This window comes from Corapipo altera, unplaced genomic scaffold, assembly GCF_003945725.1.
Source record: "Corapipo altera isolate COAL_440 unplaced genomic scaffold, ASM394572v1 295, whole genome shotgun sequence".
NCBI classification, from domain to species: Eukaryota; Metazoa; Chordata; class Aves; order Passeriformes; family Pipridae; genus Corapipo; species Corapipo altera.
The window spans coordinates 1,100,932-1,124,037 of record NW_020884936.1 but is presented as its reverse complement, the minus strand read 5'-3'; the positions used below and the strand labels follow the sequence as shown (position 1 = coordinate 1,124,037).

Genomic DNA, 23,106 nt, shown 5'->3' with positions numbered 1-23,106 from the left:
CAATTCTTTCAGGGCCCCTGGGGAGGTGGGAGAGTCCCAGAGGAGAGGTGCCGTCTGTGTTACCGTGCCCCCTGTCCCTTCAGTCCCTGTGTTCAGGCAGGTTCAGGTGTTTCATTCTCTCTAGGTGTTGCTTGGGAGAAACAATGGAATTCTCCAGATGTTGAGTAGTCAACTTCTATATTCTAACCGTAGAACATTAAGGCAAGTCTGAGATATGAAGAAAATTTTAAAATAACATCCTGAGAAGGGAAGGTACTTCACAAAGTTCCCTCTAAGAATCTCTAAGTTATCTAGGGATTTAGGTCTCCCTTCAGTCTCGTCTTGTCCATGCTTAACAACTGCGTACCCTCAGTCTCCTCATATGACTTGCCCTCATTACCCTTCATATGGAGAACAGTTTTAAGAGGGTGCTGTCAAGGTTGGGTCTCTTGCTTCTACTCTTCGTTATACACTTATTCCTGAGCTTGAACCTTGTTGAGCTCCCGTAAATTTTGCCATCTTGATGTCCCAGAAGAAAAGATCGTGGAATCAGAAATTGTTTGGGTTGGAAGGGACATAAAGACCATCCAGTCCCATCCCCTGCCATTGGTAGGGACACCTTCCCCTATCCCAGGTTGCTCTAACCACTGTCTGGACACTGGACACTGGCCTTGGACACTTCCAGGGATTGGACAGCCACAGCTCCTCTGGGCAAGCTTTGCCAGGGCTTCACTACCCTCGCAGGGAAGAATTTCTTCCTAATACCCCATTTAATCCTGCCCTCTTTCAGTATGCAGCCATTCCCCCCTGTCCTGTCATTCCAGACCCTCTCCAGCTCATTTGGAGCACCCTCTGAATTATATCTCTGTTCTTTTAACACCCCAGAGTGGCTCATCAGAAGCTGCAATGCAACACTGCGCTTTCACACTCTTCTTATTTTGTTGAATTACAGCTGTATGGCGTGTCTGTGTAACACAGCATCCTGGCAGGGAGAAATGGTTGATTTATTGCTAAAACAGAGCTAAACAGCCTTGTTAGCAAGGTGGGAGACACAGACAAATATACATAAACCAAACCTGCGAGCCCATGGCATTTGTTTTCGCAGTAGTGCAGCTTTTATGACAAAGAAATACATCAAACATTCTTATTTATACTTGTCTCCCAAGTTACTCAGAAAAACTGGGTTCTTCAGTGCATCCAGTGCTGCTTTTTACACAAATGCAGTTTTTCATACTTGTGGTTGTGAATTTATTTATCTAAAATATCTGTCAATCTGATTTTTCAGTGGCATTGTCACTGCTGTTTTGAGTCCTTCTTTGAATATATTGTTCACTTTTCCATGGCATTTACCTTAAAAACTGGCTTTTCCTTGTGCTGAGGGCAGTAGTGTAATCACTATGTCTGAAAGTGTTAAAAAACCTCTGGATATGGCACTTGAGGACATGATTTAGTGGTGAACACAGTGGTGCTGGTGAGTTGATGATCTTAGAGATCTTTTTTAACCTAAATAGGTCTATGATTTTAAATCATTAAGAACCATGTTAGGAAATGGTCTCTGCCCTGAAGGTTTTGTGTTCTAAAAATGTGAATTAAAAAAGTGTAAAAAGAGAAATAGAGGAAAGAAGGTAACATTTAACATGTATGCAGAGTCCCACAACAGCTTTATAGAATCAGTGAATACCAGATTGAAAAGACCTCAAGGGTCATCTGATCCAATCTTTTAATATAAGATTAATACAAGAATTAATAAAGGAGTCACAAAGCCCTAAATTCCAGTTATGTGTCTCTCTTAGTGTTCTGTGCTGCTTACCATGGTACATAATCCATCATTTGGGTTTACTTTGATTGTCTTAGATATCATTTTTGTAGAACTGTATTATGCAGAAGTTATACAGAAGTGTGTGCATTGGTTTTCTTTTTTTTTTTTTCCCCAGCTCAATGCTCTTAAAACGTTGCCTTTTTCAAATAAGAAGGATGTTTCCTGTTAAACAGAACAAACTGATATTGAAATTCTGTTGCATGATTTGATAGTTTCTTTGAAAATTCACTTTGACTCTATTACAAGAGGAAATAACCTCTGGTTTTGGGAGGGGGGTTGTGTGTTTTTAAGAACAGAGGACACTGAATTGTATAAAGGGCCCAACACAGGCTATTTTTACTTTCATCAGCCTTTTACGTGATAGAAAAATGAAGGAAGTGCAAGGAAAATTGAATTCCTTGTTCTCTCAATCAGGAGTTGTGTAGAAGGGAGTTGAATGGAGAATTCTAAAAAGAATCTGTATGAAGGTAAAAATCTGACCTTGCACACATACACTCACTGTCCAAAGAGGAAAACTCTGCAGACCAACTTATTGGTGTTTGTTTTCATTTTCCTCCAAAACTCTTTTATGTCACAATATTTATTGTGAGTGATAGCAAAGCAAGAATTTAATTTTAGAAACTCTGTGTTACCAGCTCTGAGGTGCTGTCGTTTCATTAATTCTGTTTACTATTTTGAAAAAGAAAAAAAAAATACCATTTGCATTTTCTCATGCTTGCCAAAATCCTGAGCATCATCAGAGTTTATGACTCTATCCATTGATTTAGGAATATATTTGAACACATTTTATGTTGGCTCTCCAGCCCCCCCCAGATTGTTACTATTTACTTTTGTGTTTAACAAGTAAACAAGGCAGAGGTTCTGAAGAAGCTGCTGAAATTTCCATAAGACTTTCTATGTACAGAAACCTGTAGATGAGCAGAGTTTTCATGAGCAATAAAACAATGCATATGCTAATGAAGCAATTCAGTTGGAAAATGCAGGCAATGATACAGTAATTCTAGTTCTTTTGGAGTTGTAAAGTTGTTTTATAACATTAATTTAATGTTTTGGGTTTTTTTTACTTTATATTTCTAATAAAAACATTGGGATTTTTTTTAATATGGTTGAAAATGAGATTCTCATCCCGATAAATGTCACAAAGTTTCAATTATTATGTGCTCTCTGATTGTACAGGGCATTTCTGTAGAGTATGGGGCTTTTTTCAGTATTTTTATCTGAAATATAAATAATTTATCTGATATTTTAAATTTCAGAAGTGTTTTCCTATAGTTTATTAGTGTTTGAGATAGTTTATTCCTTTCTGAACAAGAGAAAGATGGCTTATAATACTAATTAGTATGACGAGGTCTATTTTCTGAAAATCTTTATTATTTGTTAAAACGTTGCAACTACACTTTAAACACACTTTGTATAATTTATAGAAAGAAGGAAGAGTTGGAGAGAAAATAGTTAACAATAATAAAGTTAAACAAGATTTTATCACGAGTTTAGCAGTTTTCAAACAAGTTTTCAATTGTATTAAAGTTAATTTTCTTGGACTTTGTTTCAGCATCTGAAGCCAAAGATGATGTACGTTTACACTAATTTGTCTGCATTTGTAAAGAAACTTGAAACACTTAATTAAAAGGGCTGAATTATGGTGTCAGTGCTTGATTTATGGCTTTAATGTTAGTTAACTAATTAGAAATGTAAAATGTTCCAGTTCATTTACAGGCATCGTTCATTAGCTGGCTATCAAGAAGTGACGGGAACTTCAGACTTTTGAAGGAATTTATTCAGCCAGATTTACTGCCAACTATTTTTTTTTCTTCATTCCAATAAGTTGTTGTTTCCTTGTTAATTTATATGTAAGACCTGTGTAGGTGTCAATAACTTAGTCTGAAATTAGATTTTAATACCAAGCTTTTGAAAAGGAGTAACACCTTTTGTAAGCAAAATATAGTGTCTCTTTGGTAACTGCATGTTGAGAGCTGTGATGTAGAAGGGTCTCATTCCCAGTCTTTTTTTTTCCCCCCAAAATAGCTGTTTTCCCTGTGAGATATTTGAGAAAGAATTTAAAAATAACATCTAGAATATAATTTATTTATAACCACCTGTCAGAAAGTAACTACATCATTATTTATTGTGTTTTAAGCTGAACACAGTTGTTCTGTTTCTTTCCTTAAAATCTCTTGGGGTTTTCTTTCCCAGAAGTGTTTCTTGTTATATAAAAGTAAATTAAAAGAGGGCTAAAAATTACTTCTGGGCTCTGAGGAGACCTTATAGCAACCTTCCTGTACCTAAAAGGGGACTAAAAGAAGGATGGAGAGGGACTTTGGACAAGGGCTTGGAGGCACAGGACAAGGGGGAATGGCTTCAAACTGCCAGAGGACAGGATTAGATGGGATATTGAGAAGAAATTCTTCCCTCTGAGGGTGGTGAGGCCCTGGCACAGACTGCCCCATCCCTGGAAATGTTCAAGGCTGGGTTGGATGGGGCTTGGAGCAACTTGATCTAGTGGAAGGTGTTCCTACCCATGGCAGGGAGGCAGAAGAAGATGGTCTTGAAGGTCTCTTCCCACCCAAACCATTCTGTGATTCTCTGTTTGGGTTAATAAAGCAGTGGGGGAAAAAAAAGCATTTAATGCTCCTGCTGGACAGCAAGTTCATCCTGAGTCAGCAGTGCGGGTCAGCCATGTGCACAGTAAGAAATTTCTTCATGTTCAGATGGAACTTTCTGGGCATCAGTTCCTGCCCGTTCCTCTTGTCCCACTGCTGGGCCCCCCTGAGCAGAACCTGGTCCATGTTCTGACCCCTCCCTGTGGACACTGACAGACGTGGGGGAGGCCTCCTCTCAGTGTCTCCTCTGGAGGCTGAACAGCCCCAGCTCCCTCAGCCTTTCCTTGTAAGAGATGCTCCAATCCCTTCATCATCTTTGTAGCCTCTTCTGTATCCTCTCCAGGAGCTCCATGTCCCTCTGGTACTGAGGAGCCCAGAACTGGACCCAGCACTCCAGATGTGCCTCAGCAGTCCTGAGCAGAGGGGCAGGATCCCCTCCCTGACCTGCTGGCAATGCTCCTCCTAATGCATCCCAGGACATCATTGGCCTTCTTGACCCCCAGGACACACCACTGACTCAGGGATAACCTGTTGTTCACCTTCTCCACTTCCTCCCTCTCCTGCTTTCCAACAGGTCATCTCCAGCCTCTACTGGTGCCTGGGGTTATTCTTCCCCAGGTACCTGTCCCAGAATTTGCATATGCAGATACACATGCAGATAAATATACATATTTGCATATTTCAGGAATTTATTTTTGATAGGTCCTTGGGTCTCACAGGAGACTGATTACAGGATATTCCAAAACATGGAAGAAGAAAAATGTGATTTATGACTTGCTGAGAGGTGTAAGATCTGCTGTTGGAAATGTTCTTTGTAGAGAGAGAACCTTACACCTATGGCTGTGAGGACGAGGAGGAAAAGGGAGGCATTTCTGGAAGGGTTAGTTAGGAATCTGAAACATGCAGCTAATTTTTTCAATTTTTCTTTTACTATTGGCATAAATTGCATATATAGTTAATTTGACACAATTGCACTCTTGCTGCTGCTGAATTCAGTGTGCAGTTGTGAAGATGAATTTATGTTGTTGATTTCTGAAAATCCCGAGTATGAGCATTTGACTTAAGAACCCAGCTACATAAATATGCATAGAGCTGACTCTTGGAGAAGTCATTTCTAATTTAAGTGCTTGTAAAACAGTTCTGCTTATTGCTGAGAAACACACCCCAGAAGACACATGTGAGACATTATTTCACATTCCGGGTCATGCTGTGTTTGTTTCTGCTAAGTCAGCAGTTCCTGGAGCTGGAACAATATGTTATCTGATTAAAATTCTTCTATTTGTCCTTTTATTAAATAATGAATTTTCATAAATTTCCTGACATCCTTGTGTTTATTGCTATTTAACTGCTACGCCTTCAGTGGAGTTATAGATTTCTCAGGGCTTGATCCTTTCTCTGTATAGTAACAGAAGTTATGGGGTCTGTGTGTGAGTTGGAAGTTTTTTTGAGGAATAAGGTGTTTTGTAAAACACTTACCCTGCTGAAATAAAGAAGACATTGACTTGGAATCAGTTTTTAGCTTAGAATAAATCCATTTCAACGTGTTCTGATTAGTAACAGTTTTCAACACTAAAGGCACATGTTAGTTATGTGCCTTAAATCCTGATTTGCATTTTAATACCCTATGTTTCATTTTTTTTTCAAATTAATTGTATCATTTGGGTTGTACTTGTTGATTGCTCTTGGATATTAAAGAAAATAGACTATCCATGAAGTTATCAGAACGTTGTGAAAATTAAAACAGATCATTAACACAAATCTTCTGTGCTTTGCAATTGGTGTGATGATTAGAAATCAGAATGCTTTTATATTTTTCATTCCTGTTTCTTGATTTATTTTCTTTCAAAACTCAAATAAGAAGTACACTGCTTACAGAGAATTTTTAGTCAATATACAACTGGGAGATTTCTTTACATGATTGCAGCAAAAGGTTATTTTGAATTACACGGTGTTGTAAATGTGCACATAAGTGGGAGAAGGTAATTATTGCTTTTGTATTTCTTACCTTGAACTCCAAAGGGAGAAAAGCAGGTCAGAATATAATCCAGAAGTGACTCAAATCTTATAACATTGCATAAGATTTTACTGATGGGAGTAGAATCAATGTGTTTTAGCCCTTTTTGATATTTGGTAATCAGTCTGATAGGTAAAGTACACAAGTGCTTAGTAGTGATCATAATTTAAGAATTAAACTCTCTTCATTAGAAAACAGTCTTTGAAAATCAATTCTTTTTCTTGTGGAATAAAGATATTTTGCTAACCAGTAGCCTGTTAGACAAATTAGATATTTTTAGACTGTGTTCATTTAGCACTTTTTTCCTGATTTAAAAACAAAAAAGGCTTTTAAAAGATGCTCTACAGAATGGAAATCAGAGATATTTTATATTTTTGTCTAAATGTGATTATCTAATAATGGTTTTCTTGCAGTGTTAGGTTCCTCAATTTTTTAAATTCACATAACACTGAGATGATCTAGTAGTGTAGTCTGCTAATAAAAATAATCAAAATGAAGGAATTAGTTAACAGAGAATATCCCACTTTCTCTTCAGGTACAAATAACTTACACCTTTCCTGTGAATTTCATGAATAGCCAAGAAACTGTCATAGGATTCAAGGAAGAATAATATTAATTCATAATCCTGAAATGGTTTGGGTTGGAAGGGACTGTAAAGACCATCTCATTCCAACCCCCTGCCATTGGTAGGGACACCTTCCAGTAGACCAGATTGCTCAGAGCTCCATCCAAGCTGACCTTGGACACATTCAGGGATGGGGCAGCCACAGCATATCTGGGCAGCAAGGTTGTGAATTATTTATATATATGATTGCTTTTAATTTTATTAATCTATTTGGATTTAGAGCTACTAGGTATTTCTGTAATATTTATTTTTTTCGGAAACTTGGTAGTTAGTTTTGCCAAGAAATGTTGGACCAGATGATCTTTGAGATCCCTTCCAACCTGATATTCTATGATAAATATAAAGTGTTCAAAGGAGGGCAACGAGGGTGGTGAAGGGCCTTGAGGGGAAACCATAGGAGAAGTGGCCCAGGGCACTTGGTCTGTTCAACCTGGAGAAGAGGAGACTGAGGGGACACCTCCTTGCAGTTACAACTTCCTCCTGAGGGGAAGAGGAGGGACAGGCACTGATCTCTTCTCTGTGGTGACCAGTGACAGGAGCTGAGGAAATGACCTCCAGTTCTGTAAGGGAAGGCTTCGGTTTGGTGTTAGAGAGAGGTTCTTCCCCCAGAGGGTGACTGGGCACTGAACAGGCCCTCCAGGGAAGTGGTCACAGCACCAAGGCTGACAGAGTTCAAGAAGGATTGGCATGATACTCTCAAGCACATGGGGTGACTCTCGGGGATGGTCCTGTGCAGAGAAGGCTTGGACTCATTGATCCTTGTGAGTCTCTTCCAAGTCAGCACATTCTGTGATTCCGTTGAAATAAGACATACTTAGAAAACACCAAGGACCCACCGATCATCATTTCCCATTTCCTTTTGCCTTTTAGAACAAGATCATTCTGGACCCGATGACCTTCAGCGAGGCTCGGTTCCGGCCGTCCCTGGAGGAGAGGCTGGAGAGCATCATCAGCGGGGCAGCGCTCATGGCCGACTCCTCGTGCACACGGGACGACCGGCGGGAGCGGATCGTGGCCGAGTGCAACGCCGTGCGCCAGGCGCTGCAGGACCTGCTCAGCGAGTACATGAACAACGTAAGTCACGCTCTCAGTACGCTGGCAGTGCTTCCTTCAGCCTTCCTGAGCCAAAGTTACTGGTCGAATGTTTCACTAAATAATGCGTCTTTATAGCACAAGTAAAGAGATATCTATAAATAATAATTACAAATACTTCTATATTTTAAGATATGTTTTTACATTTATAATTAAATTTACTTAGAAATTTATATTTATATATAAAAGATGTAGTCATATTGTAATTAAAATTATATATAACTAAAATAATATATGATCACAATTAAATTATGAGTTAAATTTGTATAAAGATTATATGTATTTATAATGGTAAATATTATTGAGTTTTAGATAATATATATTTGTAATATATATTTATATCTATATATATAGATAATATATATAATATAGTATAGATAACTAGAATTATAGATAATTAGAATTATACATTATATAATATATATTATATATTATATAATAAAGAATATAAAAATATATAGTACAGAATATATAACATTATATATTTATATATGTAAAATACATATGGAATTACATAAATAGAATTATATATAATATAATATATATTCATACTATATGTAATTATAATTATAAAACTGTATAATTATATATAATATAATATATATTACTATATAATATATATTAGTATATATTATATAATATAATACATTAGAATATAAATTTATATGAGAATCATATATATTTTAATGGTAATTATTGAATTATTGATAATATATTTAAATTATAATTATAAATATACACAATATATGTATATATTTATTTTAAATATAATTAAAATTTATATAATTATAATTAAATTATAATTCAAATTTACAAAAATACAAATCATATCAATTAATATTTTAATTATGTAACTTTTTAATGGTAATTCTCTTTGAATTGTTTTACATTTTAATGGTAATGTTATTTGAATTATTGAACTTTTTAATATATTGCAAATTGTTTGGTACAAGCAGAAGCTCACGGGAATGGTTTTTTATCCAAGAAGGAGCTCTGTGCTCCCCATGAGTTTTGCATTAAGTTCCTTCTTATGTAATAAGCAGTCAACAAGCATTTCTTTGGAGGTAGGATGCTTTTTCTGATGAAAATAATGGTAAGCAGTGTGACTGAGAAGTGGCCTAAGAATTATTTTCTTATTGAAGGTGAATACAGTTAATTTTCAACATTGTGTTTGATATTTAGGATGTGACCTGTACATACTCATAAGAGGTTGTCTATTACATGAATTAAACCACGGAAGGTTTTCACTTGCTGTTGGAACTGGGAAATACTCAGTTACCATGGAAGTAGTGAGTGTAGCTCTAGTGCTGTTCTCACAGTCTCAAATACAACTCTCTGTGTAGGGTTTCCAGAGGTGTTAAATTGTTCAACATGGTGTTACCTGGCAGTGCATAACCTTTGTTGTGCATAATTTATCCCAGAAAATTCTCTCCACCCGACACTGTGTGTTAAAACCCGTAAGTACTATCGCTGTGCCCTCTGGAGGATGTAGGAGAAAGTCTGAAGCAATGTCAACAACCTGTTTTAAAATGGAAATGTGTGCTAAGAGGCATCAAACTGAGCATCCTCTACTTTGCTGTTTCTTGTCTTTGGTTTCTCCCAGAGTATCAGGTGGCACGTTTTGATCCTGTTTAGTGGAATCATCAATATAAGGCTGAAGAGACTGTTCAAGGATGGGCTTTTAACATTGTTATTTTCATTGGTACTGTTACAGTTGGTAGAGTGATACAGTGAGGTATCAGCAGTGCAAACTTCAGCCCTTTAGTCATTTCATTGTACAGTTCAAACTTAAATGTTGCTTTTTAAAGATATTATTCCATATAATTGAGTCATCTCGAGGAATAGGTGTTTGATGGCGCAGAACTGAGAAGCATTATTTGCTTTTTAGTTTTTGTGAAGTGATAGTTGACAGGTTCTTGTGAAAACTTGAATGAAAGCAAAGTTTGTGCTGCTGTGTTACGGGTTAGAAGTTATAAAGAGAACATTAAATAGCAGGTGATGAGGCAGTGATGGAAGAGAACGTGCTGGATTGCTTCCTACAGAATCTTGCTCCTTAGAACTATTACTGACAGGTGCAATCTTTAAAGTTCTTTCAAAGAAACTTTCAGTACTGATTTAATGTGGCTTCTTATTTTATTGTGGTGCCTCTTTTTCAGTACACAGGTTTTTGGTAAGGATGCAATTTGTCCTTGGACCACATGTACAGAGGGAGGCGAGTTTTAATTTAAAAAGTGTGGGCATTTAGGACCATGCTGAAGGTTGCTAATACAGTTTCATCGTTTTTACTTAAGCACATAATGGTGTGAGCAGCTGGTTTTATGATTTCCACAGTATGGTTTTTGAAATAGTCTTTCTCCTTTTTTTTTATTCTTAGTCTGAGCTGCACAATCTCTGGTTTTTTTTATCGTTGTTTTTCTGCTTTATATTGAAATGCAATCATCTTAAGCTATTTTTACTTCATTGAGTAAACATTATTGTAAGAACTGAATATATATTTAAATTGCATAAAATGAAGTACTTCTAATCTTAGCACATCTGGGATGGTAGAACTTGAGGATAATACTGCATCAAATGTTGTTTTCCAAACTGATCTTTACAGGTAGAAGGGATGGGATTCAGTTTACAGACTGAGGCCTAAATTTAGGTTTCAGTATATAGGTACAAGAGATAGACCAATAGTGCCAGGGGAACCTGAAGAGCCAGTCAGGTGACAGCTCTTATGATCCAATATGAGCAGGGGATAAGTTAAATATCTCTTAACTCCTCTGATATGATAACTAAATCCCCATCACCAGGATAGATCAGATCCCTGGCTTGTAGGCAGCTCCTGTTATCTAGGGATTGAATTTCATCCGTGGCAGAATTTGCTTTAGTATTAAACCATTTCCTTGAAACCTGGGGATAGATTTTCTTGGGTTTGCAATAATGCTGAACATGTTCCATATAACAAAAGGTTTCACTTGGAAGGTGTTTAAAGGCGTGGATGAGTCTCAAAAGGGTAAAGCTGAATGGCATACACCAAACATGACATGCTTCTAAGTCTGATCAAGACTTGATTTGCCAAAGAGGAACATCTTTATCATCTACCCATGTAGCCTTAAATCACCACAATCCTGCTCTTGCTTTAAGAAATAATCAGACATTCATATTTTGGTTTGTTTGTTGTTTTTTGTTTTTGGTTTTGGTTTTTTTTTCTGTTTGATGATATCTGGAAAATGATGAGTCATTTTTTGGCTGATGAGTTTTGTTCAAATGTGCATAAAACAATGTAAATATTTTGTGGTTGTGTTTTAAGAATATGGACAATGAAATGCAGGGTATTGTAAATATGCTGTTCAGTCAATGTTAGTTCAGTCCTTCTCCTTCAGCTTCTTTTTACTCATCTACTTCTATGATTTGGGTTCAGAGGGGTTTTGTTTTTACTGTCTACAAGAATATTTCTATTTTTGGTAGTTAAGTAGCTTCTGTACACCCTTTTAGCTGCTGGACATTTGCACTGCAAATCCTATAAATTGACTGTGGTTTATGTTCTGTTTCATATTAAATTTTCTTGAAAACTGAGTAAAATATCAAGTGCAAAAGAACGTTCTGAGGATGAAAATACTGTTTTTGAAGCTTCACTGATCTTTGACTTTTGCATCAGTGGATGGTATTGCAGGCATGAATCAGGAACTGGAAGGTTTACAGGCAGCTCTTAAGTACATCCATCACATCTCCAGGTGTATTCCCTGCACCTGTGAACTGTTTTATCTTTAGGTGCTTTACCCAAATTTAGTGGATCAAGATGCTCTGCTACATGGGCAGGGAGAGTCTAACACATGTGCCAATGTTGCTTTCCCTGTTTGTCCAACTACTTTTTATGGATCCATCACAGGCTAACAAGTAGATAACAATGTTCTTACTACAGTTTGTTCTATGCCAGGGTAAAATCTCTCTGTGTATTATCCAGAGTTTTATAAGAGTAAGTTAAAAGTCTTTTACACTTGGGAAGACTAAACAGATACCACAGTTGACTTAGCTCTTGGTGAGGAGGGCACAAGATTGGTGAAACAAACTTCATGAGCTGAGGGATATTAGTTTTTTTAAAAAGGCAGATACTTCCAAAACGTTGGCAACCAAAGAAAAACATGACAAGACATTCTGTGAAGAGAAAGGTAGGGCAAAATTCAAATTAGATGAGTAAAAATAATGCTGGTTTTGCCTTTGTATTATTTGCTGTTATAAAAGGAGAAGTGTGTTTTGCTTCCTCCTTCCTTCTCCTCAGATAAATGTTGATTTGTCCTGTTTCCTACCTGTAAAATAAGGGGTTTTTTAGTTAGTCCATAGGCTCTATACTAGTTCTATGAATAATTATATATTTGTATAGTATATTGCATTGACTGGAGTCTCACAATACATAAACCCTCTGCAAGGGAGATCCCTGGGAGTTCTCTGCAAGAACTTCTATGGAAATGAGATGTAAACTGTTTCACTATTATTTGTAAATCTAGAAATATGTATTTGCTTCATTTGTCTTATCAGTAACTTTGACAAAATATTTTCCCAGCGTGGTATCTATTATTTCTCTGGTGAACTCATCTGAATTTTAAAATCTGCTATTTTTGGGAGGCAAGGGCAGGAGGGTTCTCAGTCTGCTGGATCTTGTGACTTATTTTTCCCCCAATCTCTCAGAGAAAATTGATAGGGTTTTTTTCAGCTTCTTACTTCTTATGTGTATATGATAAATCCCATCATTTATTTCAAAATAAAATTACATTTCTAGCCTTCTGTCCTACAGAGAAGAACTAAATACAGCTCCACAGAAGCTCTTACTGCAATTGTTTTCCATTTGTCTAAATGAAAGCATTATTTAACGGATGGTTAGCTCTGATTGGGGTCTAGTTTCCTGCTGGTTTGCTCTCCTGGATCCTTCTTGATTTGTGTTGCAGGCTGTCAGGGAGCAAAAATACCAGAAACTTGGGATTTCCAGCTCCTAAACCCAGACTCCTGGGTTAGAAATACTCTACCAAACTCAGAACCCAGGACTGGGCACCCTTTCTAGCAAGACTTAGGGTGCTCTTGTGTTGCTGTCTGATCAAGATAAGAAAGAAAGGAAATTATATCTCCAGAAAAGTAGACATAAAAAAGGATGCTTTGAATTTCCTTCTGACATCATCAGATTCAGTGCCAAGCAAAGACAGACTGAATTTTGGGTTACTGGGATGTGTCAATGAGAAATTTGGAAAGCAGTTGACAAGTGAGCAAGCTGTGAGTGTTAAAGACCTCTGTAATACTGGCTTGGCATTAGTTCAGATCTGCATTTGAAAAGGCATTTCCCAGCTGGTTCAAATATGAGATTGTCTTCTAAAACCCTTGGGCTTATTTCTAAGCCAACCTGCATTCTCCTACCTTCCTTTCCCTCTCATCCAGTGCTCCTGCTCCCAGTCCCTGCCAGCATTTCAGAGGAGCTTGAGGTTTGTTTTTATTGTGATTGGCTTTTGGGACAGACACTATTTCTGTTTATCTGAGTGGAATGAACAATCCTTTGTGGAGTCTTTGTATTACTCCTGATGATTTAATATTTAGATGTACTGGAATGGGTTTCCCAGAGAGGTTGTGGAGTCTCCCTCACTGGAGATATCCAAGGACTGTCTGGATTCAATCCTGTGCAATGTACTCGAGGATGACGCTGCTTTACTATAGGAATAGCACTACTCAGTGTTTTCTCTTTGGAATCTTATTCTCTAAAGTTACTACTCATTCCTGATGTCTGCTCACTCTAACTGAGTTTCTATAGGCTTTAATTCCTGTTTCCTACAGAGAAGAAAATACCATTTTTTTGAAAATACAGAACACCAGAAGAGGGAATGAGAGAGCACAAGCCTGCTGGCAGGTTTTCCTCACAAATATATCAGTAAAAAATTGGAATCGCTCAGAGGAAAAACATGAAAATGAAATGTCCTTAACAGACAGCTGGTTATTGTGCTTGATTGGAGAGTGAAAAACACGGCAGCAACTGGAAATCTATAAACTCTCCAGATACTGTCAGCTGTCACATTTAACAGCTTCATCCGAGTCCATATTTAAGAGCAAAGCAATAATTGGTGTGTACGTTTCAGTTCTGTGCTGACTTGTACGAGGTTAATCCGGGTGACAGTGAGCAGTAAATTACAGTTATGAGACAGAGGAATGTCCACAGCTGTCCTGAGCTGAGGAATCGGGGATGAGTGACAGGAGATTGAATGCTGGATCAGCAGCCTCCATGGATTCAGGCACGACTGGCTCAGTGGGAAAGTTTTTCCGTGGGTACTGTTTTCGAGTTCCTGGCTGGATGAATAATTTTTAGAGGACGCGGGCTTGTTTAAAGCTTCCTACTGTATTTCAGGCTGGAGATTAGCTGTTTTGCTATTCACCTGGCTCTTTTGGAGGTTATATGAGCAGTTTTGTCTTTCTTTACTTGAAAGAAACAAGTGGAAACACAGTAGTTTTTACTGGAGGAATAGGATGTGTTCCCAAATGGGCAAATGTTTTATGCATTACGGGCAGTTTAGGTTTCTTTGCATTTCTGCATCCCTGCTGAGTGCCTGCACTGCTCATGACTGTACATAAATCACTGTCTAAATATGCTGCCTGCAGAGTGACTTGAGACACCTTTTCAGGAACCCTCTGTCCCTTTTTTTGATGATGTCAGTGCCCCCTCATAGGGGATGTCCATTATTTTTCAGTAGATTTATAGAAATGCTGCATCATTTCCAGTTGCACAAAGTGAGTTTTGATTCATTTATTCATTCCTGTATTTTCTGGTTTTGCAATTTTATGTTCAGAGGTTGTTGTGTTTTTCCTACCAGGCTCAGAGAGCCACGCTGGTGTTTGCTGTCAGTAACAAATAAAAAAGCTGTGTGAAAAGATGAGATTTCATGGCTTGGAAATGAGAAATATGCTAATAATTTGTCCTGACTTCAGGTTCTGGTGGTTGCAAGTTTACACAGTGGTGTTGCAGCTGTTTGGATGAGTAGATTTTTAAATTTACTGAAGTAATTTGCTCTTTACAGTGACCTGAAAGGAAATTGTATCCAGGTGGGGGTTGGCCTCTCATCCCAGGCAGATACAGACAGGACAAGAGGAAACAGCCTCAAGTTGTGTCAAAGGAAGTTTAGGATGGATACTAGGGAAAATTTCTTCACTGAAAGAGTGTTTAAGCACTGGAACAGTCTACCCAGGGAAGAGGTGAAGTCACCATTCCTGGAAGTGCTCAAAAAATGAGATGATGTTGCATTTCATGATAGTGGGTGGTACTTGGCTGAAGGTTGGCCTCAATGAGCTCTTTTGCAACCTTAATGATTCTGTAATTCTAATAATTTTGTGAGGAAATGCTGTTTCTGAACCACAGTGATTTCCCTTGGTGTCGTTGACTGGAGAACATTTTACCTCCCTTTTACTCTTTGTCTTTAAAGGCAGACCACGATATGTCATTGTAAAATATCTGTATGTCATGTTAAAGTGTAAATAAATCACGTGAGGCTTTTGGAGTCTAAGGCTGAATTACCATATTAGGTTGAGCAATGTATCTAACAAGACACTTCCCTCCAAATTAGCATGGAAATTTCTTAAACTGACAGTAAATCCAAACCTGATTTTCTTGGTTCCTGTAGTGCTTAGTCTACCTGAGCCTCTGTTACTCTAACATTTAAATTAAGTCTTGTCAGTATTAATTCATTGAAGTTTAAATGTCTTGCTATTTCCACATTAAAAATTCTGCAGCAATTGTATAGCTGTAGTGTTTGAATATTGAAGGGTGTGCAAAATGTTTATGTTTTCAAAGACATAGGATTTCTCTTTTTTTGATTTCTCTAAAGCCCACCTGAATCTCCTCAGCACTTGTGCTGACTTTTTGCTGTAACTGGGCAAATACTGAGTGGCTTTGGTTTGCCCTTTGAACAGGAAACTGGGAAAAAAAAAGCATGTGACAGAATGAAGTGGGCACAGCCGTCATGGGGAAGATGGTGTGGGATTTAATTTTGATGTTTTTTTGTATTGTTTCTGACCAACAACCCAAACTCCTTTCCTATAAAATATTATATTGATTTTTTACATGCCTTAGATGGGAATAAATAATTTAGTGAGTGGACCCCAAGTTCATCAGTACTCCGGAAAACTTGCCTTTTTTGACAAATGTGTGTGTTATTCCTCATTGTTTTACTTCATACATTTAGGCATGTGTGCAAATTATCTCACTGTACTGTTGGTACCTTATCAGAGGATTTGCTCATTTTAAACTTAACGTATTAAGAGAATTAAAAAAAAAAAAAAAAGCAAACTGAAAGCACACCAGACCCCCAAAATTCCATATTTTCATGGTTTAACTCATTTTATTTTCTATTAATTAGTTTTTGTGGTTTTGGTTTTGGTTTTGTTTTTTTCCTAACGTGTGTTCCTACAGAAGTAATGACTTCTGCACCAGTGCTTTTAATATGCTGGAAAGCATCACCTTAATGTTTGCAAGACTTAGGCTGTCTGAAAATGATGTTGTTAAAGCTATTTGTTCACCTGTAGAAAAGTCCTCCATCAATCTTGTCTCTATAGTGTGATTCATAACCTCTGTAATTTTTCTTTTTCCTGAAGGTAGCATTTATGGGCCATTAATTTGTTGTTTTTCCATGCCTGCAAGCCAATATCAGTATGAGAGAAGTTTATAATGCTTTTTATGCCTTACCAATAGCAATATGATTGCTAGTTCTGTGTGTACCTGCTTTGGGTGTCTGGATTTAACTTTCAATATTTACACAATCCAGATTCACATTGTTGTGTTTGTATTCTTTTGGATGGAAAGAAAAATGTTCCCAGTGCATATGGAATGATTGGGAGTGAATCAAAATAAAGGAAACATGGACCTACTGAAATTAGGGAGCTTTCAGAAGACCACATTAAAAAATCTGTGTCTCCTGGAAGGCTGCATAACATTTTCTGTTCACTTCAGGTGTGCTTAATGTGATCAGATTTTGGTAATCAAGATAAAGAGTAAATTAGCAATGAACATTTATTTCTCTGAGCAGCCTGGTCTAGTGGAAGGTGTCCCTGCTCATGGCAGAGGGGTGGGATTAGTTGGCCTTTAAAGGTCTCTCCCAAACCTTTTTGTGACTCTGTGATTCATTAAAAGCTGGGAATAAGTCCCGTTGAAGTAGGGGAAGGATAGAGGATGTGATGTGAAATTTACTTCATTACTTTTGATCATTACTTTGACAGTCAAGGATTCACTTCACCTCAGGCAAAGGTCAAAACTCTTCTTGTTTAGTAATGTCATTGCGGTATTTACACTGTGATTACCAATCTAAACTACAGAAAACATGACAGTCGTGTGTGCAAACCTGCAGTTTATGTGCCCTGCGTTGGTTTGAGGGATTTTTTTGTTGTTTCTTTACACCAGGAACGTTTCTACAAATCAGAGCAAGGCTCTGTAAGTCGGTGATGGAGAAATTCACTTTAATTTAGGGAATTCTCGGCTGAACTGCTGATGTTGGATGTCCAGAAGAGGGCACACTTGCACATCAGAAATGTTTTGTGGATCACCGAAGATCTACATGGTGTGGCTCTGATCAGGAAAATGTAGTAATACCCAAAATGAAGAGGTTACTTTGTTAGTAGCTGTGGGATCTTTAGGAAAAAATACATTCAAAAGGGTGTTGGGGGAGAAAAAGTGCACTTTAATCATATTAATATTAAGTGCATGAATTATCAAACAGAAATGTGGTGGCAAGTTCCACTTGCATTTTTTAAAAGGCATTTATTTTGCTTTCAATAAGGAATTTGGCAGGGAAGGGTTAAGAGCCTGTCCCGAGGCCCTTTGGAAATTATTCCAGCCGTAGATATTTGATGCAGAGCTTGAGAACATGTGCATTCTAATATAAACTGATTTCTAAGTTCTTTCTACAGCAGTCAAATGTATGATAATGTTAAATGAGATATATCAGTGTTTAATGGGGTCTGATATTTGACCTGAGAAATTATCTTACGACTTTCAAAATGCAATAAAAATGCAAGGGCATCGTGTCTTGTGACACAGTAACTTGTCACTTTTTTCCAGAATTGTGTCTTAGGCAGAGATTGAGAGCACAAGTGGTTTGCTTTCATATTTCTACTTGAAAGAAATGAAAGACAAAAAAGCCTCTCTACAGTTATCAGTTCCCTGAAAACTTGCTTAGTCAAACAGTAGGATGAAAGAGGATTGTTGCATTTCTTTTAAGATGACTAAGCTGAAGGAATAAATAATTTTCCTTTTGGATTGGATTCTTTTTGAAATTTGAAGTATTGATCCAGTAGAATTTTATGTCTTTGGTGGATTAATTGTCCAGTTCTTTTATTTGTTAACCAATTAGTTAAAAAGGAAAAAAAAAAACCAAAACAACACAAAGAGAATGATGACCTGGGTAGAGGTATCATAATTCTAATTATACATTAAAGCTGTAATGAAATTTGTACATTTTAGTGTACTGAGATCCCTAAAATATAATTCTGTAGCTTTAAGTGACCAGTGACTGAGCTCTTTCTGACATGATCTATAATCTAAAGTACTCGGGGCATGATTTGTAGTAATGTAGTTACTGTAAGGCTTTCAAATGCATTGCCAGAGATGCATTTGAATCCTGGGATCAGATAAATTACATTTTAATTGGGTTTTAAGGGTAAGCTGAGCAAGTAGATAAGGGAGAATTAACCAGAGACATATTAATGTAATGAAATCTTCAGTGCTCTTAAGCCTTTGCATTAAACACTGTACAAGCTCCTGTTGAAAAGAGATGTCATGTGGAATAGGAGGAGGGTGACAGTGGTGGGTGAGAGAACAGTGGTACCCAAAGTAATCACATAGTGACACAGCCACATCACCTGGAGCCACATAAACCCAAGAAACTGGAGAAAATTACATTAGTTGTGTTTTATTACAGCACTTTGGAAAGAAAGGAAACAAAAAGTCCGAAGCTGAGTTACATCCTGGACCATTCACCCAGGGAATTTACTGAGGCCATGAATGGTGGGGTTTTTGTTTCTTACAGAGCAGAACAGAAGCTGCTGTGGTGTGAACTGGCCAAACCATTTGCTTGTGTATTCTTTTCTCTGTGAAATTCCTTATAACGATTTTCCTCAGTGGAACATTTGTTTGTACCTTCCTTTTGTCAACAATATAGACACAATCAGATTATTAAAATTTTAAAAAGTTACAAAATTCAAATACTTGAATTTGTTTGTCATTCCATTATTTTATCTTTCAACACATTTTTTTTTTTAATCATTTAAAGCTGAACAATAGGTCTAATGACTAAAGGCCTTGCAATGAAAATTTTAATGGGAATAATTTATTACATAAGTTAAAACAGGGGTCTGCCTCATGACTAATGCTCCATAATAGTCCATAAGAGAAAACATATTTTTTTTTTTTTAATTTTCTACATAATTAAAACAAAAGGAAAACAAAAAAAAAAGGAAAGGAAGTGGAAGGAGGATTTTTTTTGTTGATGATATCAATCATAAACACATTTGTTCATTAGAAAATTAAGTCTTATTCTTCTGGCTGGGTAGGTGGGCATGAACCCTTGTGCATCATGCAGTACTTTTGATTTTGGCATATGTGATGAGTATCATGGAACCAAACCCCCTGGATGTCAGGGAAGAGTGGGTCATCCTTAGGCATAAGCATGAGGAATTCAGTGGGAAATATAACCTGCCTGATTTCAGTATATAGGTACCCTCAGGAAAGGCAGCAAGGCTAACTCACAAGATTTAAAACTTAATTGTATCATTTGTTTGAGTCTTGTTTTTTATGGAGGCTGGCTCATCCTGGTTTGTTCTGCCTGGAGAGCCATCACATGATTAATCCAAATGTTCAATTACAAGCATTTTGTCAGGGTGAATTTTAATTAAAGTTATGAATTCAGGCCTTTAAGAAAACCCAAATAATAAAGAAGCCAAAAGTTTTGTAATTTCGTATTATGGTTTAACTACTGAAATAAATTTTGAAGCAGAAATACAGAGGTTATTTTTAAATTTCTTACTATCTTCTTTTCTCTCCTTCATGTGTAAATAAATAAAGTAGTGGGTGAATCAATGAAAGCTATGCCTGACTGCCAATGTGTAAGGTGGGACTTCCAAAGTAGATTTACATCCAACCATTTGTGTGAACCAAACAATAAAACTTGAAGGCTCATTAGCTGGGAATGACCCAACTGTGTTTTATGCATAGGGGTCATTTCTTTACTAATGAACCTCTAAGCCAGATGGCCAAACCCACAGTGCTCTGACTGCATTAGTGTGATGTAGATTTTTAGGTAAATAGCTTTTCTTTTCCTTTTTCTTTTTTTCCTTATAGACAAGAGGTAGGGGGACAACTTCTAGAACTGCTAAAACACAGTATTTTGCCTTAAAAGCTAAATAGCTGAGGTGACCCTCTACTTCTTAAGGTTTTATATCAATTTCTAATGTATTTTCTGTTTTTTACTGGTGAGACTGTTAGATACTGTCCTCCCTGAAAACCTTTTTGAGTAGAAAATTATTTTAACTGTCTTTGTCCATACTGGATTTTTTTTGCCTCGTATCTGAAAGGCATGAGTATGAAAATGCATGTAAACTGCTGAAGTAGAATTGTTGTGCACATATGACAGTGCAAGGATAATATGCTCCATCCCTGGAAGTGTTCAAGGCCAGGTTGGATGGAGCTTGGAGCAACCTGGTCTAGTTGAAGATGTCCCAGCCCACGGCAGGGGGTTGGAACAAGGTGGTCTTTAAAGATTCTTTCCAAAGCAAACCACTCTGTGATTCTGTTATTTGCTTTTTAATATATATTTTTAATAGGGGTTTTGCTTGTCTTCATGGATATAAGATGTTTCAGGTGCTCAGGATGAAGAATGGTTTCTTATTTCAGCCTCCTGGATACCCCCAAGTTAATTGAAAAAAAATGATACCTTCAAAACATACTGTTTTTGAAGTGACCTGGATTATTTTCTTGGAATGCATTGACTAAATCATACACAAGGGAAGTTTGGAAATCACATAGAAAACAACTCAAAAGACAAGAGTACTTGAAGGAGGGCAGTGTATGAAGGACAACATCAGCAAAATGGTTTTGAAAGTGTGTTTCAAATTGTGCAATGAATACCCATGGTCCTTTCAGCAATCCCACATTTCAGGGAAATTTGGATGTAGCAAATTGTCTGTTACTGTGAATAACTTGATATGATGATTTGCTTATATCTTTTGGGAGTTTGTTGCAGTGATGTTAGATAATTTTATATAGGTTCTTAGCACTGAGAATTGGTCTCATCTTCAAAGAAGGTGGTTATATTTGGGAGAATAAGAACATAAAAAGGCTCAGAATAAAGCTTTGTCTGGCCTAGTATCTTTGATAATAGTCACGGGGGATGACTCAAGAAGAGTATAAGAACCTGACAAACATGCTGTGATCATGATTCCTCTTTGCAAAATTTATTATCTTAGCCTCCAGCAATTTATGGTTCAGGGAGTTCCTGAACCAAAGGTGATATTTACTGTTTAAAAGTGAATAATCCAGGAGCCTTACTTAAACAGCCTGTAGAGCATTAGGATTTTAAGGGATTTGCATAGGTCTCTAGAATAGCTATTTTTGCATCATTTTGACCCATCCTCCTTTTATTTTTTTTTTTCCTCTTTTAAATTTTGCGAGATGTTTAGTTCAGGATGAATTAGGAAGTGGACAAATGGAGTCAGTAAGTAAAGGAGAGACGTGAAAACTTCTACATTTTGTTAAAATCTTTTTGAACCACTTTCTGTAAGTCATGATCAACTTTAACCTGCAGTCATTTACTTTTGCAAATACTGGAGTGGGTGATGGCCTGGAACCCTGTGCTCTTACTTTGTGGTCCTAGAGCAAACCTGATACTACCAAAAAACAAAAAAAAAAGAGAAGAAGGAGACCTGATGCAGTACTTTCAGGATGTGATCAAAATGAAGAACTACCAATGCACTTTCCTTTGTCAGAAAATATTACAAAATGTTTAGTAAGGCTTTGCTTCAGTGAAAGGGTTTTCTTCTAAGCAAAGTCAGAATCGGTGCCAAAATAAGCTTTCTCCAGAGAGGAGGAATAAAAAGTGTCAAATCATAAGAAAAATAAATGAATCTTAGATGTGAAAGTGCATGGAAATGTTAACACTGTTGTGATTTGCCAGTGCTCATAAATCTCTTGTCTCAAGAACTAAGACATGGGTCATTTTCTGATGGAGATACAAATCACAGGCAAAAAGGAGTTGTGTTTTTCTGTTTTCTATCCTGATTTCTATGAGTTCCCATTTAGCAATGTATTGGGGAGGGCATGTGGATCTCATATTTTCAGCTTCTGTCTCTCTTAACCAAAGGCAAATGAAGTCTCTCCCGGAACATTAAGTGTCAGGAAGGAAGTTATTCGAGTCCATCATTGATTTGTGTGTGACAATGAAACTTCTACTTTCTAATTGCAAATGTGAATCTGGTCTCCAGATCACACCTTAATTTGCAGTCTGGGGAATGTAAGTGGTATTCTTTCCTCTTTCCTTAGTGTTGCCAGACTAACAGAATGACAATAATGTAGCTGGGTTTTGTCAAACCGTGTAATTAAATGACTATGAAAACTAAAGAGCATTCCATTCACTGAAGAGTGGTTACACTTGTACTGCCATGTAAGCAGAATGGTAATAACAAAATGATGGAGCTTCATACTCTGTGTACGTTTTTATTTGTTAATAACAAATTTAGAATGATGAATCCTTTTCCTTCGGTAAAATTCTTACTGAATCCCGGGAGAATTCCGCAGCGCTGGAAATGTAATTTGCAGTTCTTTACAATTATAGTTTAAATAGACCAAGTCTAAAGGGAGCCTGCCTATTTGATTTCCAAATTTACATCACTTAAAATCCAATCAGACCAACTGTTCAGATTTTTATTAGATATGAAATCCACGAATGGGTTCAAGGCCACGCTATGTATAGCAAATACATACCTT

At 37.1% G+C, this 23,106-nt stretch overlaps 1 protein-coding gene across 6 annotated transcripts in view; it reads left to right on the top strand.

The window, feature by feature from the left end:
• Window positions 1-23,106, top strand: part of CTNNA2 (catenin alpha 2) — a 505,236-nt gene that overhangs the window by 153,646 nt on the left and 328,484 nt on the right. For all 6 annotated transcript variants that reach the window (XM_027660541.1, XM_027660548.1, XM_027660542.1 and 3 more), the window contains one exon: window positions 7,908-8,111. In XM_027660541.1, coding sequence (XP_027516342.1) covers window positions 7,908-8,111 — 204 coding nt within the window. The remainder of the gene's footprint in view (window positions 1-7,907; window positions 8,112-23,106) is intronic.